This window comes from Dromaius novaehollandiae, chromosome 1 (assembly GCF_036370855.1).
Source record: "Dromaius novaehollandiae isolate bDroNov1 chromosome 1, bDroNov1.hap1, whole genome shotgun sequence".
Taxonomy (NCBI): Eukaryota; Metazoa; Chordata; class Aves; order Casuariiformes; family Dromaiidae; genus Dromaius; species Dromaius novaehollandiae.
The window spans coordinates 149,724,139-149,741,453 of record NC_088098.1 but is presented as its reverse complement, the minus strand read 5'-3'; the positions used below and the strand labels follow the sequence as shown (position 1 = coordinate 149,741,453).

Genomic DNA, 17,315 nt, shown 5'->3' with positions numbered 1-17,315 from the left:
GCCATATGTATGCATGTGTACACTCAGCACCAGTGAAAAATTCAGTACATTCATTGCAACACAATAGAAGACTAAAAAGTCAGTTCCCTCAATGCTTTGCTTTCTCACAGGTCTAATCTTGCTAATGGCTTTCTGTCTGACTTATCAGAGGTTAATATGTATGAACATCTGACCCAAAAAAGCAACATTTTTATCACCTAGAGCAAACGTCAAGTAAGCCTGCAGCACCCCGAGGGGATAAGTCGGTTTAACGCTTAAGGTGAAAGATTTCAAACTAAAACCTCTATTTTCTTACTACAACTCTGACTCACTAAAAGCTCCCAAATGTATCATTTACTCTCTTGTCTTTCAGCTTCCCTTATTTGTAAAGCTGGAGTCTTGCTAACTATACCAACAGGCCTGTACTGAAAATTGTCTGTAATCGCTCTATGACAAAAGCTGGGGCAAAAAGTATTTTACAATTCCTTCACTCTAACAGTTGTTTCATAGCCAGAAAAATATTTTATCATGCCTAACCTGGTGTGGGCAAAATGACTTAGGAGATGCAAATATTAAATTAAAACGGAAGTGTGGCAATGCCTTTTAATGGACAGATGATGTTGAATGACAAGTATGAGGTCGGGCAATAAAAAAATTCACACAGAGGGCAGGTTAAATTCGAGTTGGAACAAATTAATCTTACTTTCCCATGCCACACATTTACCCCATAGAACCACAACAGCCTGAGAATGAAATGTTAAACTCAATTTCCTGTTACAATTTAACAGAGGAAAAAACCCTGTAATTTCCTCAACTGGAACGGGCACATTTTTATGGAGTCAGGGGATCTATTTTCTTAAACAACAAAACACCTTCCTCCCTACTTTTCTCCCTAGTTTATTATTGTTTAGAACAAGATTGGGATAAACCAGAGAGAGAAACAAGAAGAAATAAGATGCTTGGCATTTTTAAAACAAACCTTTTACCCTTTATTGGAGAATATGCTCTGTGGAGCAACATGATCACGGAGAGAAAATTAAGTGACTGCAACTCCCTGATGTCCTTTAATTCCTCCAGCCAGTCATCTCCATAGCAGCTCACACTGCAACACTGGTGCATCAGCCTGCTTTTCCATAAAAATGTACTGCTCCCTGAGCAGTACAACATTGCAGTGATTTAAAAAAAAAGAGAGAGAGAGAGATAAATCAAACGAAGATAGTTGTTTCCAAGTCTGCTCTACTTTAATGGGTAAGTAATAGGCCAACATCTGGGTGCTGGAGCTCAACAATAAATTTGCACATACTGGAACAGAGCTGCAGCCCAAATTTTTTCAGCTGCTCCACAGACACAGCTCTTTGAACATATGTCCTTTATATGCACCAAAGTGGCCCAGCAGGCAAGGGACCCCCATTAGGCAAAGCTGAAATCCTGGCCACGAGGCATGTTCCTCAGCGGGCAAAACAAGTCTTCGCATAGTTAAGTTCCCAAGATTGCTTCCCCGCTGGAGTACTTGTGATTTAAGGGCAAAGTGGAAGCTAGCAGCAAGTAAAACAGGCCAGCAATGACAAGTGTTTATGGAATACTACCGAAGAAATACTGCACAATGCAGCCAGAATTTAGTGCTGATTTTTCTCCAGTGATGTTGGGAGGGTGCCGATGTGACAGGCACAGCTTGTGGGCTCTGCCACCTCAGAGGAACTATCCCACACTAACTGAGCCCTATGCCTCGGATCCCAGCGAGGCGGTGACAGGGCGCTGAACACTGGAGTGGAAATGCATTTGCACTAAGATTATTAGCAGTCCGCTGCCTTTGACTATTCCGACATGGCAAAGTCCTGTCGAACACACAGCTCTCAGTCTTCTGTCTGCCGTAGGCTCTTCCCTTTCATTTGCAGTTGTTTCTTCTACAACTTCCCTTTTTTTGAGCTCTCTGCACAAAACAACAGTCCACAGAGGTAAACTTCCCCCCACATAAATTCCTATGCAATCCTATTTCTCCAGCAAAGCAACCCCTGACAAGGGCTGCCTCTGTATCTTTTCTGATTTGCAGTTAACTTCAAGCTCATGTTTAAGTGTTCTTTACTTTTCAGCACTAATATTTAACTTGCATTTTTATATCTTTCTAAAATTTTTTTCCGAGTGGTCCCTTTGGTGTTTGATCATTTCTTTCTCTGGTTGACTACTGCAGTTTTTAATTTTAAATGTGCAGGTACTCTTCTGTTGTGCGATTTACTCTTTTCTGTTGTGTGTATATCCCTCCTCCCCTCACAAGATACTTCTTTGGGCCGGTCTCATGACCACTATCTACACAAGTCCAATGGAGGAATAATACCTGCTTCAGAGTTTCAGATTTTCTAATTTTTATTTCCTTCTTCTTGGGAATGGCTGCTAATTGTGTCTTTCTTCGAAGAAGCATGGATTTCCCATATTCTCCATTGCCTCTGTTAACACCCCCTATGAGGCTCACACCACAAACTTACCACTGTGATTGCTGGTTTCAGTTACATACAATAGCTTTTGCCCACAAAGAGCAACATCTCATACTTATCTCCGTGGGTGGCAATGGTGTTTGACTATGCTAAACATGTTCTACTTCAGGGAAATTTTCAAAAGGTTAAGAATGACTGAAGAAAACCACCAGGTCTGGAGCAGCAACTGGACTGGAGCCAATATGAGCCTGACTCGCAGTTTGTTGTCCCGCTCATTTTTTAAGCTCAGTCGCCCTCGGTATCTAGTACTTGCAGAAGCGGAAAGCTGTGCGGCTCGAGGATTTCAGATACCTTTGTCCATAGGAAGCAAGTGAAACACTGAAACATTTTTCAACTTACAACACACCTCTTGCCTTCTGCAGATGAAAATGAAAGGAAAGCCAAGAGGCCGGGAACACATACTTCCTCTTCTCCTAGCAGAGAGACCAGCCTATTCGGAAGGAAATGTCTACTGCTTATCTCCACTTAAGAAAATAGATGCAGCCCATGGTGGAAAAACACGTGCAGAGGCCCACAAAAATCCAGACAGTGCAAACAGCTGCTTTATATCAAACCTGCTTAGTATTCGAGGCTTATTACTTGGAAGACCTTGATTTTTTATGGAGCTGTGCTATTATACCATGCAAAACTCTGGCTCAAGACTTCATCACACTCTCATAGCCGTAAGTAATCCTAGTTGTTCGAAATCACATGTCTCAAAGTGGTGTGGTGGGAGGGAATATTCACCACACATCCAGGTTCTCCTTTATGCAACTTCTTGTTTCTGAACCACTGGGCTGAAAAAGTTTCCCAGCTTTTCACTTACTTTTTTTTAAAAAGGAAAACTGTAATGCTCAAAAGAGCCCCAGAGACAGGGCTTTATGGAAAAAAAAGAAAGGACAACAAAAAAAGCCCTCAAAAGCCTGTGTTTATTGTCAAATTCTCTATAAAGTTATGAGATTTGACAATAAGGCTTTTGTTCTTACCATACATGCAACTATGCAACATGCAGCTTGATTTCTGCAGTCAGAAGATACTCAAAATACTTTCCACATACAATAGGTGTCATTTTGACTTTATTTAAGGAAAAATGGGGAAAAAACAGTAATTTCCATAATACACAGAAGACAAGTTAGATAGCACTGCAAAAAAAAGGCTGAGTGTTTTACTTGTCACCAGTCTGCTTTGCAGCTCTACGATTAGTAATTTTAATGCAGTTTGTCATTTTGTATTATTGTTTAGCATCTTTATAATCAGCAGAGTTTGGGGTTATAAATCACAAAAAGTGTACTACTACTACTATGAAAAACTAAAAAACCCACGAAAATCACTTTCAAATAAACCATAAATATGTGATGCACATTAGTGTAACAAAACCATTTTTGTAAACATTTTCTCCAACATAACATGTGCATAAGATAAAAAATAAAAACACTGCAGTCATACAAGTTAGGGTTACTTTGACTTAAAGATACAGAAAATTATTACTTATTAAAGCTTAAAACTAAATCTAGGAACTTTTCTTTTCTTCTTCGCTTACAAAAGCACTGTTTAAAGAGTTCAAATGTCTGTTTATGTAGTGGTTGTGTAATACTGTTTTCACCTTGCCACACTGCCACTTCCGCGGAGGCAAAAGCCACCCTGCGAGCAGCCACCCTGAAGGAGATTCCCCCCAGGAGCCTCCAAGCTTCAACGGCATGTATGCGCCACCGGGGGATCCCTACAGCACTGGAACATCTATGTGAAGAGCATCAATTTTTAAGGACTAAATTAATTTTGACCACATAGCGCTGGAAGAATTAAACCACGCAGACTGACATTTGATCAAATCAGTTTCCGCAAACTATACTACAGGGCCACTGTGTGATTACACCCACATCTACAATCAGGTTGTTCTTCTAAGTCCCCTTTAATTCATTATAGTACAAAAGACTGACCGTTCCTCTGGCTGATCAACCAGGCCTGAAAAGAACACATCCTCCACCTTCGACGCTATCCAAAAGTCATACAGTTAAAAAAAAATATTTCTAAGTATTCTTCTGCCAGCAAAGTAAGGCTTTATTGAGTTTTAAATCTTTTGGGGGGGGGGGGGTGGGAGGGGTGCGTGTGTGTTTGTGTGGGTATGTGCGCGTGTGCTTGTGGTATGCATTTACCACTCACTTTTAAACCGTCTATGATGGTCAAAGGAGAGTCTTCAGCAAGAGCGATGGGGAGTTGAGGAATTTACAGCAGATTTGATGCCGAAAGATGGGGTTTGCTGAGCCTAAGCTTTGCACGGGCCATGCTCCTGACCGCTAATTGATTGTGTGACCAGTTGCCCAAACGAGCTGGACCGAAGAACGTGTGTTTAGAAAGCCCTACCTGTCATGCCATGAAAGAAAGCTAACCACAGCAGAAGACAAAGCCCATGAAACACTGAGAGCCTGTTCACTGAATGAACAGCTTAAGGCAGCTGTCAATAAAGTACCCCACCGAAAGAATAATAATAATAAAAAAAAAGTCCAAACAAAAATAAGGAAATCGGCTGACTCATGACACTGTGCATTATTACATCACCAACAGATTATTATACACTCAAGGTTTCTCAAGTAATGAACATGTAGCCATTAAACAAATTATTCCTCTGAAGACATTTATTACAAATGTCAGAACTTATTCATAAAATAAAACTGACTTAAAATTAAAAAAAAAAAAGAGAGAAAGAAAAAAGCCAGAGCTGGGATCTTACATCTAAACACAGGTATATGCTGTTTTTATGAATAAGCAGTATTAACTACATTCTTAAAAGAGTTTTAGTGCATTGCATTCTTAAAAAAGAAAAACATCACCGCCCCAAAATGTTTCCTACGACATTTAACAGTTTATAGAACTAGCCTAGTTATTTTTACCTGCCTGTTACTAAGCCCACGTTAGAAGAGTGAAACCTCCGGTTTTAGGCTAAATTCAGACTTCTATTAAGGATGAAACTCGTTTAAAAAAATGCTTGCTTTCCAAATTTAGTAAGCAAATTACATTTATCAGTGTCTCACTGCCGTAACGCTACCACTATTGCCCCAATGGACCACTCTCTCCTCCTGCTGAAACTTGCTACACAATAACAGTCAGAAACCTCTCAATCTGGTAGTTTTGGTATTAAGATTAAATTAGACATTAATGGTTTTCATCTAAAAATGTATAAACTAAACCACCTCTTTTATTTTACGTATTAAAAACAATGAGGTAGGCACAAAAAATAAACATATGTAGTTTCGATTTTATTTCTTTTTTTTTCTTTTTAATTCTGCGAGTGCAGACTGTGGTAAAACTGCTGTTGCACTTCTAGGTTTAAACAAAAATTAAACCTTTAACCGAGGCAGTGCTAATACTGTGACATATCCAAGATCTGGCCTAACACAGAATCATTATAGAAAATGAATTTTTTTCTTTTTTTCTTTTTTTTCCTTTTTTTCTTTTTTTATCATCTGCACATGTTTCAGGCAATACCTGGTACACAGAAAAAGACTAAAGTTATTGGCCAGGCCAAAATAAAACTGCAGAAACAAAAAAACAAGAATTCCACCCCGACCCCTTCCCACCCTCCCTGTCCCCAAGAAGAAGTTATCCTAGTCACTGTGTCTTTCACATTTTATAAATATTAACTTCTTAAAACCTGCACCTTCCTCTTTGTCCACATATTGTCACATTACAAAAAAGAAATGTCAATTAAATACATTGTTAACATTACTAGACTAGATCTGCCCTCTGTTTCAGCAAGTCTGACTCTCAATACCACTTGTCACCTTCTCTTGCCTGCCTCCTGTCCATTCAACAGCATGGTCATGGTAAGTCTTTTTTTTTCCCCCTCCTTTTCTTTCCCCCCTCCTCTGTTTTAATGCTAACAAACAGAGTCCTTCAAAGCCTAGGAATCCTGGAGCTGAAGGGAAAAAAAGACCTGTAGCTTTCTAGTGATCCCAAATCTCAAAGACATTGTAGCACCTGATGGCAATATCTTTACAGCACCAGCTGCGTTGCAGCCTCAGTTGAAAAACGAAAAGAAACCTAACACCAGTGACGCCTGCACACACATTGACACAGTGCTGCCTTAGTGCAGGTCTGTACTCCAGTTGAAAATAATTCCGAGTTATGAAGATCTCCAACTCTGGACGTCAGCCACTCCTTGTCAAAGCCCACCGCTCTACCAGCTCAGAAGAGAAGTCCTGCCCAGGGTCATGAAATACACTTGGCTGCTGCCACCCGACCGCACAGAGGCGAAGAAAACCTGCCAAGGAAAGAGAACCAGAAGTTCAAGCAAAGGAGCCGTGACACGCCCAGCCTCCCCGCTAGGACAGCACAGATTTTAATCTGCCTTCGCTATCCATGATGTTGCAGCACACAGCTGAAGCACACAGTCAAAATCTCGGCAAGAAATTGGGGTGGGGAACGGTACCTTGTCATTGCGTTCACATAAGAACTTGAGTCTTTGCGCCCTTTTGTGCATGAACACGCCGTCCAAGTGTCCAGTTTCCACTGATCGTATTTCAATAGCTTTTTCTCCCCAGCCCATAATCTGATTGGATCGAATGTATGCTTTGGAAACAAAACACAACACGCGGCAATTACTACAGGCAGAGGGCAACACGGAGTAACCGAAAAAGCAAAGGACTCTATGCAATCTTGGTTACAAACCACCTGCATGTACAATATTATAACCACATACACGTTCAGAGTGCTATTTTTGTCTTAAACATCCTCATGATGTCTAAAGAGTCCTGGTTTTTTTAATTATTATTATTTTCCCATGTGTTTTCCATGTTCTTGCCTGAGCATTCACAACATAGTGGGAACTTCGCAGCCTTCAATTAAAGGGAAGGCGCACCGAGTTTTGCACAGACCTTCTCTCCCAAGTTTGGCAAAGGGACAGGCTTAATTAGGTGTTGACAACAAGGGGAAAACAGTACCCAAGGTTTAAATAGACAAAGTCTATCCCCTCGGGAACATCCTCTGCATCCATTCTGTGTCTTACAGTGTTATTTCCACTCTCTGAAGGAGTCTGTCAGCAAAAATAGAGAAGGCAGAGAGGGGAAGGGAAAGCTTGAAAAAAATCAGATAACATCCTTTAATAGGAGTAACACTTCAAGAAACTGTTTTCCTTGTCGAGAAATTCTGTTGGACTGAAAAATATGAGAGGTTTATATTAGCTCTCCAGGGGGAAATAATATTATTTGTCATAGTACTCTCCTCTGCACACAGAAAAAGAAAAACTCAAATACTTTTCCTTAGAGTGTCACTAGGCTAAACAGATTAGTACCAGCAGGAGGAAAAAAAAATCTGTTCTGGATAGCAGTAAAAGTCAAATAAAGGAGAAAGGCTCCAGTATTATGAAAAGGTGTTTTAAATAAGCAATTTGACAGATAGTCTTAGGAACTCTGCCAAAGATAGCATATGGGAACTTAATGAGGAGTAAGCTGTTGCCTCTGATTTGCATTCATTTTTAATAGAAAAATAAAATGAAAATCAATTGATCTTAGTAATGATAATTAAAAAAATTTAGCAGTATTCTCCTTTTAAATTTTTTTTCATATTGATCTTCAATGAAATTAAACCAAATTATTTACTACTGTATAAAATACACATATAGCATCCAACATACTATCACACTGGAAATTTATTTAAACATGTCTGGTGTGGTAACTGGTTTAAATAGTTTCTTAAAATTGTCAGACAGATCTCAGATGGTGTCAACTGCCTCAGAGCAATTTACTTCACACGCATCTCCGTCCCCAAAGACTGAGGTTCTGGGCTCTACAGTTTGCCAGTTGGTAAGTTCACTTGCTTTCAGAAGAGCTAGTCAAGAGTTAATCGTCACAGGAGCAAACATGCTGGACATGAAACCTCCTTTATTATTGTTTGCATTGCTCTAGCAGTTATCAGAAGTAACCTCCTAATATATGGATCCATTCCAAAGCAAGTAAACCCAGTGTGTTCGCACAACAAAATGAAGCTGCAGCACTGAAATGGGGAAGCATAGGCAGTAAGGGTATCTCCACCAGCCAGGGATCCTAGCACATACTTGTGTCCATAACATGTCTACATCCATTTTGCCACGCTTCATTGCTCCTGCTCTCAAAACCACCTATTTTAAACTGAAGAGATTATGCTATCGTGTTAGGGCAATCTAAAATACTGGAAAAGTAACCTGCAGGCAAATTACAATAAATGCATTAAATTGGATATACAGACTGTTAGCAACAAAGAATTAGCCACAATAATATCCTACTCATCTGCTACCTTATATGCCTTTATACTGAAGGGTTTTCATAACTTTGTTGCTGACGAGAAAAAATTTTGTAGCAGCCCACAGAGCCCTGGTGTTTATTAAATGAGCTTGTTCATTCATGGGCACCACAATACTTTTGTGTGGATTTTGTTCTTCAAAACTCAGCAGAAAACAATCCCTATGATTACCCTCCACTCTGCACAGCTGTTTTCCAAGAATATTATAGCATCACTGCTTTCAAACCTGAAGTCAAACCTGATGCATCTCCCTTCTGCCTACGTGCACACACTCCTACTCCCTAATTGCTTGTTATATTGATTCTCCTGGGGCACTTACCAACGGATGTTGGCATTTCTCCCCACTGCAGAACCACATCTTTGGTGATCCTTCCATACGTGTTAACATAAACTCCCTCATCCTCGTAACAAACCAGCAGCTCCATTCCATCCGTGTTGGGGAGAATTATGATTGCATGAGGTTGGATACTACTCTGGATCTACAGAAGAAGAAAAGAAGACCTTTTTTTTAATGCCACAGAGCCTGCTCTGGCAGAAAGGACTGGGTGACCTGTTATTTTGGCAGGTAGCAGAGTGGGGATTTGCTCACTTTGGAGGTGCTAGCGCTCTGCTCCCCCTGAGCTAGACATCCTACACAGAGCCAACGAAGAGAACTGGGCACATTTCAGGCACTAATCCCCTCATCCTAAGGCAGACATCTAAAAACAGGTATGATGAACTGCTCTGTAGGAGTGCCCATTTCTCCCCATTGGCAGAAAGGGAGCCTGGTCTTTGCCAAGTCCATCAAATCCCATCAGTTGGCTGTTGTACCATTTGTACTGTCACGTTCCCTGCAGCCCCTGCTGAGCATTTTCAGTGGACTTTGCCATTAAGCTATTACGTAGGCCCACTGCAGACTTGACTGGGCAGCTCCCAGCCAGTGAGATACACCAGCCCCAAAGACGAGATGGACAGTGAGTTGGAGAAGCTCATACGTTCAAATAGCCCCATCAGTTTGGACACCTCCACCTCATTTACCATTGGGGGCAGCTGGTGGTGGTTCACAGGGGCAGCCTGAGGTGTTGGGGATCTGGGGAAAGCGAGTGGTGGGAGCCAGAAGCAAAGAAGAAATCCCCACCCCAAGAATAAGTCTTACATGTGTTGGTAGATAAATATCATAGACTGATCCTGAATCCACATCAACGGCATGGAAGCCAGCACAGGAACCATAGATCACTTTTAGCCTCTGACCCTCTTCTACAGTTAGATCCACCAGCAATGGCTTATGTACCAATTCTCCAAACGACTGTAAGACAAGAATAAGTGAGGAGTGAGACTTACTGTATTGCTGAGAACCTCAATGGTTTTCATAAAAATCATGCTCTAATGCACATATCGTTGGTTTATTCCTTCAGTGTACCTCTGGCCTCCACCCAACAGACCAGCCAAGCTAACATGTCTTCCAAGGACAAGGATAGATTACTCCACACCCTGTAGCATTTCAACCACAGAATATTATAAGCTATTGGGGGGGGGGGGGGGGGGCTGTGTTACTTCAGTTGTTTTGTTTTTGGTAAGAATTATTTTCCCCACAGTTCAGGGCAATTTCAAACCCCTTTACTGTTTACTTCAAATTGCACAACTGGCAATAACTAATTGTCTGCAGATCAGTTTGGTAATGATACCAACCAGCTAACGTCGTTCTTGCAGCATGCAAAAAGTAATAATACTAAATACCACTTAATGACTCGTTTTGCTCACATGAAGATTTTTAGACTGAGTTCACTTCTCTCTGCCTCATATTTTATTTATAGAGAGAGGAAATAAACGGTTATGCTATTGTGTCATCTTGAGTCTTCTGATTTTACACTCAGTTTCAATTCAAAATTTTAGGTATACTGGTTTTTTTAGAACTAATGAGCTCCTAAATTAAAATATTCTACAAAGTTCATGACTGATTTACCAAAGAACCTGCAATACTGCCATGAAAAAGTGTCAGAACATCTTTCATGAAAGGGGTAGCTACAAGTGGATAGGTCAAAATCCTACATATGGCTGAAATATACTGTTACCTTAAAGGCCATAAATTTGTGGTATGGCTTTGGTGCCCATGCATAGACTTCCACAGAACTCTTCAATGCAATTACCAAAAATTTGATTCTTTCATATTTTACTGAAATTAAAAGAAAACAAAAAGAATTTAGCAGTAATTCCACAGTCATTTCAGTTACTTCAGAGAAGCTGAAAACGACAATATTTCTCCATACTTTTATACTTTAAAGGTTTTTAGTAACAGTGTATTTTAGGATTTATAATTATATGTAGTTAAGTATTTTGACATATTTATGCCAAAAAACCTTCACTCTTGTCAGTGTCACCACGTTTGGAATTATCCAGTCAGCACACACTTATTTACAGTTATTTTTTTCCACATTAGATGCGGCTCACTCATCAAAAAAAGAAAAATTCAGTTTTCAGTCAGAGGTATTTCCTATAAAAGAAACCTATGACTGTGGCACAGTTTATTGGCAGTTACAATCACTATACTGGCATTACTCAAAACACCAGTATATTTTGAGCTGATAGCAAAAATTCCCCAGAGGAAAGGAGGAAAAAAAGGGAACTGAAATGAAAGTTAGAAATGAGTCCCTTTAAAAAGCAAAGGGCAAATTTGATAGTGGAGCACTTTCCTTTGCTCCTGAAGCCTGAGATTACTCATTAGTAGGAAAATAATTAAACCCAAGTAGAGAACAGAGAATAACCATTTTCATACTGTTGAAAAGAAAAACTGTTACCAAAAACTTCACAGAGAAAGACTAAGTGGCTGCCAAAAAGGCTTTTTGTTAGCCAACAACTTAAAGGAAACAGGTAGCTAAGCAAATGCAAAAAGAGTTATACCACCTGAAGTTTCTCTAACCGACCTTATTCCCCAATTCTGAAGTAAAACAGAGCAGCTCAAATCACCTTTACTGACAATTTTGTTAACATATTTTACCTTCTGTCTAAAGAATGGAAAAGTCTTCTTAGGTTTTAAGGAGTCAGGATTTTCTCTAGGACATTTCAGAAATAACACCCCAAAAGCAGATTCTCCAAGAATATATGAGATACTCTTCAATATTTCACAACTTCCCCCCCCCCCCGAAACAAAAGCAGCAACTGTACTATTTCGGCCACAAAAATGCTGCTGGGCAGTGTTACTCCAAAGACTGGAAAAAAATCACACCATTTACCAGGGATAGTAATGTGCCATTACACAGCAAACTGCTGCAAGTTCTTGACTATATCTCTGTTCCCACATTCAGACAGCTGACAAACTAACAGTCGAGCAAAGCTCTGCTGCTACCATTTTCAAGAGCGGACTGATGAAGCCTAGAAGTGTTGCTGGATCTGCATTTGCAACTGCCATCTGAATTTGGGAAAGAATATACCCTGGGGACTTCCAGAATGTTACATTTTGTTAGCCCATTTCCGGCGCTCTTTTTCAGGGAAGAAAAAAAATCATTATTATTTGGATAATACCTATTCAGACTCAAGAGGTTTCTGGTATCTCTTAACCCCAAGTTTTAGGCATACGATGCCTTTCAGAACCAGGGAGTAATGCCCTGGACCTCCACCTTCTACTATTATATCTCCAATCCAAACCTGATTTTGAAACAGGGCAAGAGTGAAAATCGCAGTCCTGTGAAAACAACACTGCTTTAATAAATACTATTTAATGCCTTTTAGATACTCTACTATTGTACAAGTCTGTAGTTGTTCTCTCTTGGTAGGCAATAGGGAGACAAAGCTATTACTTGCTCTCTCTTGCTCTGCAGGGAAGGAAGAATACCGAATTATAAGTGTTAAAGGACTTGACAATTTTTCAACGGAAAAAAAGTCTCAACCTCCCCCAGCTGTACTGACTGTACTGAAAAAGACAGTTTTTGTTCAGTTGTGTCTACAAGACTTCTTGGAATTCTTTTTTTATTTATTTATTTTTTTTTGGTGGTAGTGGAAGGGGATGTCAAATACAACCACCTTATTTGTGAAAGGGAACCTTTGATAATCGTCATTCTTTGCTCTGAGTACTATCTGGGAAGGCACCCAAGTTTTAGTTTCAAAAGAGCAATTTATCATTTAGAAGAGCCAAAAGTTGCCCAAAGCCAACTGAGATCCATAAATACCACTTCACCCGGAGGTTTGAGACCCCTGGTGCATCAAAGAGAGAAGGAAGCGAGCAGTGCCAGCTGCATCACTGACAGCTCCCCGACTGCAAGTGCAACTGTTCACAGCGCTCATCCCCCTTGGGGTGAGACACAGTCCTCAAAGAGGCCTCCCACTACCTGAAGAAATCTGCTGTTCATTTGTGGTTCACACTAAAGCCCAGTGCCAGGCTGCAGCCCAGTTTAACAAATCACTCTTCATCTGGAAGAAAATGCCCTTTGTATTCCCGTCCTTCACTGCTGGAAAGGCTCCCTTAAATAGCTGTTAATGTATTGTTAACAGGCCACTTCATTATGCTGCTGGCACCCTGGGGTGTGATACCAGAGAATTACATTATAAATTGTTTTCTGGGTCAAGCTTTTGATTCAGCACTGACTTACTGCAATATTTATTGACTATGCCCCACTAGCAGGTTTTTCCAAGGGCGCACGTATGAGAGCACATGACTGAGCGCAGCCCAATTGCTGCTGCTCTGCATTGACTGATGCAGCCTGAAGGGTACTCAATCGACTGCTGGGAGAAAACCAAAGAAAACGCAACATCCAGGGTCTGCTAAGACACACCATTTCCAGAAGATGGTATCAGGAAACTGAAGCAGGAGAAAGAGCTCTTAGTTCATATCCCCACCTGCAGGGCAGCAGGCTCACTGCATAGTCTGCTGACTGGGAAAATGCTAAATGTCTTTCACTGGTTTCAGTGGAAGTTTCTACAGCTAAATCCATTTAAACGAGTTAAGACCATTCACAAGCAGCCTGCCTAGTGGAAATATGCTTCAGCCCATAACTGTACCAGAGTGGATCTGAGAAGGCGTTAGGAAATATCATGAGGCAAGGCAAATCAGTGAATCATCGGGAAGTTAAGCATATGCTTCTGTTCCCAGGTGCCCCTCCAAAGCTAGCACACTAGTTGGGCTGGACTTGCTTTCTCCTTCTCCCCCCCTGCAAGTTCTACATTAAAAAGGAGACATTTCATCTTTCTGTTTCAGCACATGATTTCATCATGATTGAAGTTCAGAGAAACCCATTAGCACAGAGAACAGCAACTGGATGACATGAGCCCCTCTGTTGCCTGCAGGGTCTAACAGAGGTGGCTAGGTGTCATCAGCCCTCACTGTCCATACTACCACTCTCCTGGTAGTTACCTCCAGCACGGAAAGGAGACAGAAGGGAGTCTGTGCCTGTTCCAGTTCATAGCCCCACATCCCATTGCAAAACTTCTTCCATATTCAGTTTAACCAATATGCTGGCATCTACTCTGTCACTTTGCCAGAAAAGTTTGCCCTTAGGGACAGAGAAGACAGGCAGAAATAGAAACAACTCTTAAGCCCAGCAGCTACATGCACAGCAGTCCTCTGTCTCAGCCAGCTTTTATCCTGACAGTTTTGATCACCTCATTTGCTACTTACCAACTTTATAGTGCACACAGCCTTCCAAGTCACCCACAGTTGTCCAACCCTGTTTCTTTTCTACTTCAGGATCATTGTGAAGGATTTTATTTCTTAACCAGGACAAATAGTAAACTCGCAACTTGTTCTTCTTACCTAGCCACAAAGTGAAAAAGATTGGTTTATCTCCACAGAAAGATAAATGCAACCCCCCCACAGCCAAACAAACAAAAAACACCCGCAGAACAAACCAAAACAACAATGAAGGGGAAACTGCTGCAAGCACAGGGATCTCCCTCAGCACTTATGTCCACAAGAGCTTTATTTGAGACTCCACCCCAACATACACTTACGTGATAATCAATGACAGAGATACATGGTAATACTACATGAACATAAAATGACAAACTCAAGGAAATAAGTCTTCGGTTCTCTGGTTCTGCGGACTCAGATAACTTTTATTTCAAAAAGAACCACAAATAAACCCACCAAAAGGACCCCAGAGATTCATGCACCGAGATAAAAAAAAAGTAACTGAGACACAACAGCTCTTTTTTGCACAGAACTTTAGGAGAGCAGCACGACAGAATTTGAGGCCTAAAATCACCCACACAGCTATCAGAAGACATAGGACTGGTTTGAAAGGAGGAAGCAAAAACCAAGAAGAACCCGGCAACAAAATATATTTTCTACAGTCTTCACAATTAGTGATCTGGCCATTTCCATCACTTAAACCATCCACTAAGACACAAACAGGTTAAGTTTTATTAAGATTGTTTCTTATTCAAGTTTCTTACTCAAATACACCAAAGAAAAGTGCTAAATAATCTCAAAGTATAACTAACTACTTTACACCCATTCTGTTTTAAGTAAAAATGTACAGTATCTCGAACTGCAGCAAGAGAATTCCCCATTGCTCATGTAAACTTCAGCTTGCTCAGAGCTGACAATGGCTTTGCCAGCAGACTTTCCCTTGCGCTCCAAGGGGTGTATGTAATACTTCTCAGGCTGCAAAGTGAAACTCCAAAAGCTGCTTCTTCTCCACAGGCTAGAGATTCTAAATACTTGCTCACCTTGAGCTATCTTCAACTGACATCGTATCTACCATGGTCATTAAAATACAGCTCAGACTAACACTCAATACTAGAATGCCTCCTCAAATGCAGAACAAGGTTCACAATAAACTTTATCAGTGGTTCTTTAACAACTAACAGCCTACAAAGCATTCGCTGAATTAATGAGAAATAGGTCCTAATGCACATCCTCAAAGTTTGCAACTGCCTTGCTGTACAAAGCCATTAAAATCCTGCAGATGAAACCAGAGGTGAGGAAGAGTGATCTTTGACTAGGAGCCCCTAAAAAAGGCTCCATGAGGTCTCTGCACAAGGAAAGGAAATAGGAGATGCTCGCAGGGACCTGACTTGTCAGCAAAGAAGCTCCATGTTTCCCTCTTAATGCTTTAGCAGTCGCTATGAGGAACCTGCGTGACTGTGGAGAGTGTTTCATGGCCCCTGGAGCCGAGTGTTATACAGCTACAACAGTATGAGTCCACTCTGCAGAAAGCTGTGACCCACCAGGATGGTCCACCTGGCAGCCTGACAGCCAGGTCCTGTTACAGGGCAATGCTGTTCAGCTAATGTCTTTAATTTGCTTGCAAGTTTTCATACAGTACCTACTGCTGCACCAGACCAGGGCTAGCTGCTCGTTCAGGAGGAGGCGATGGGAGCACGGCAGCAGGGGATAGCTGCTACAGCCGTACACAAAGCCTCAGCGTTGAGAACTTCCTACTGCACCGGGCTGGATCCCCATGGGGGTCCTGGAGCTGGCACACAGCCCCTTCCCCTGACCGAAGAGGCTCGGCTGTGCCAGCCAAGATCACACTGCAGACACAGGCGCTCAGGAAGGGCTGAAGAAGCACATGTGGAAGGAAGCACAGCTTGTGAACAGACTACTCTATTGACAACAGTGCCATCAATCTTTCCATTACAAAGACGCACAGTCTAAAAGATCTCATATGTGATTAGTTGGAGGGGGAAGGGCAGGAGGACGAGAGAAGGCAGTCTGAAAGTGAAAAATCTGTTCACTGAGTTTAGATGTAAAGTGGAATTTGAGACCCATTTTCAAATACTGGATCTGCTATTTCATTTTAAAAAGCCCCTCTGCTCTGATGGCACCACATGAAAAGCGAGGCAACATCATGCTGTCTTTTGTTTATCCCCACTACAAATGCAGAGAGCAGTCCTGGCAGCAAGTGAGCACAGTGATTTATTGTCTGACTTCATATTTATTGAGCCAAGTTTCATAGAGATAAAGCTTCACGACCGCCACATCTCTTGAAGATTAGGAAAAGGCACCAGAGCATAAAACAGTAGTCCCAAGAGACCCACATCTGACTAAAGGTCCCCTCACAAAAGCACTGGAAAAGATGGTCACAAGGGATGGAGCATAGGAGAGCTCAAGGTCAGAACGATGGTAGTGACTGTTTGCAAAACCATGACAACTCCCTGTCCATTAGGGTACAAATTCTCACTCAGATATTTCCATGGCTTAATCCTCCCCATTAGCTTAGTCAAACTTTAAGACTCAGAACAAATAGCACATACGGAGTTTCCCAGCACGTGGCTCTTTTTTTCCCATGCCTCCTCACATGATATGCACCAGAGTGTTTCTCTCCAGAAACATTTTTCACAACAACAATAGAAAAATATCTGAAGTGCATTCCCATTGTGTTTTAGTGTCTAGACCACAAGGAAAGTCACAAGACAGGAAATTCCTCTGCCTTTCAGCAAGCTGACACAAAAAGAGCACAACCAGTTAGTTATATAAACATGGCAATGCATGTATTTCAACAAGTTATGCTGCTCTTAATATTTAAATTGGAGATGGGGGGTTGGAGGGATTAGATCCTTCTGCTTGTTAATCTATACCAGTCAGCTTAAACAACTCTCAAAAAACCTTCTTTTTTGGGAGTGGGGTGGTAATTGTTACGGCCATGAAAGCAGGAGAAGAAACCCTCTGCTCCAGCCATT

The 17,315-nt window shown here is 41.2% G+C and overlaps 1 protein-coding gene across 10 annotated transcripts in view; it reads right to left on the bottom strand.

Annotated features, from left to right (window-relative positions):
• Positions 1-3,506: 3,506 nt before the first annotated feature.
• MAP4K4 (mitogen-activated protein kinase kinase kinase kinase 4) overlaps positions 3,507-17,315 on the bottom strand; it is a 166,582-nt gene continuing 152,773 nt past the window's right edge. For all 10 annotated transcript variants that reach the window (XM_064502615.1, XM_064502624.1, XM_064502635.1 and 7 more), the window contains 6 exons: positions 14,308-14,442; positions 10,772-10,872; positions 9,856-10,005; positions 9,040-9,199; positions 6,874-7,013; positions 3,507-6,705 (listed from right to left, as the gene is read on the bottom strand). In XM_064502615.1, the coding sequence (XP_064358685.1) occupies positions 6,622-6,705; positions 6,874-7,013; positions 9,040-9,199; positions 9,856-10,005; positions 10,772-10,872; positions 14,308-14,442 (770 nt within the window). In that variant the 3' untranslated portion in view covers positions 3,507-6,621. The remainder of the gene's footprint in view (positions 6,706-6,873; positions 7,014-9,039; positions 9,200-9,855; positions 10,006-10,771; positions 10,873-14,307; positions 14,443-17,315) is intronic.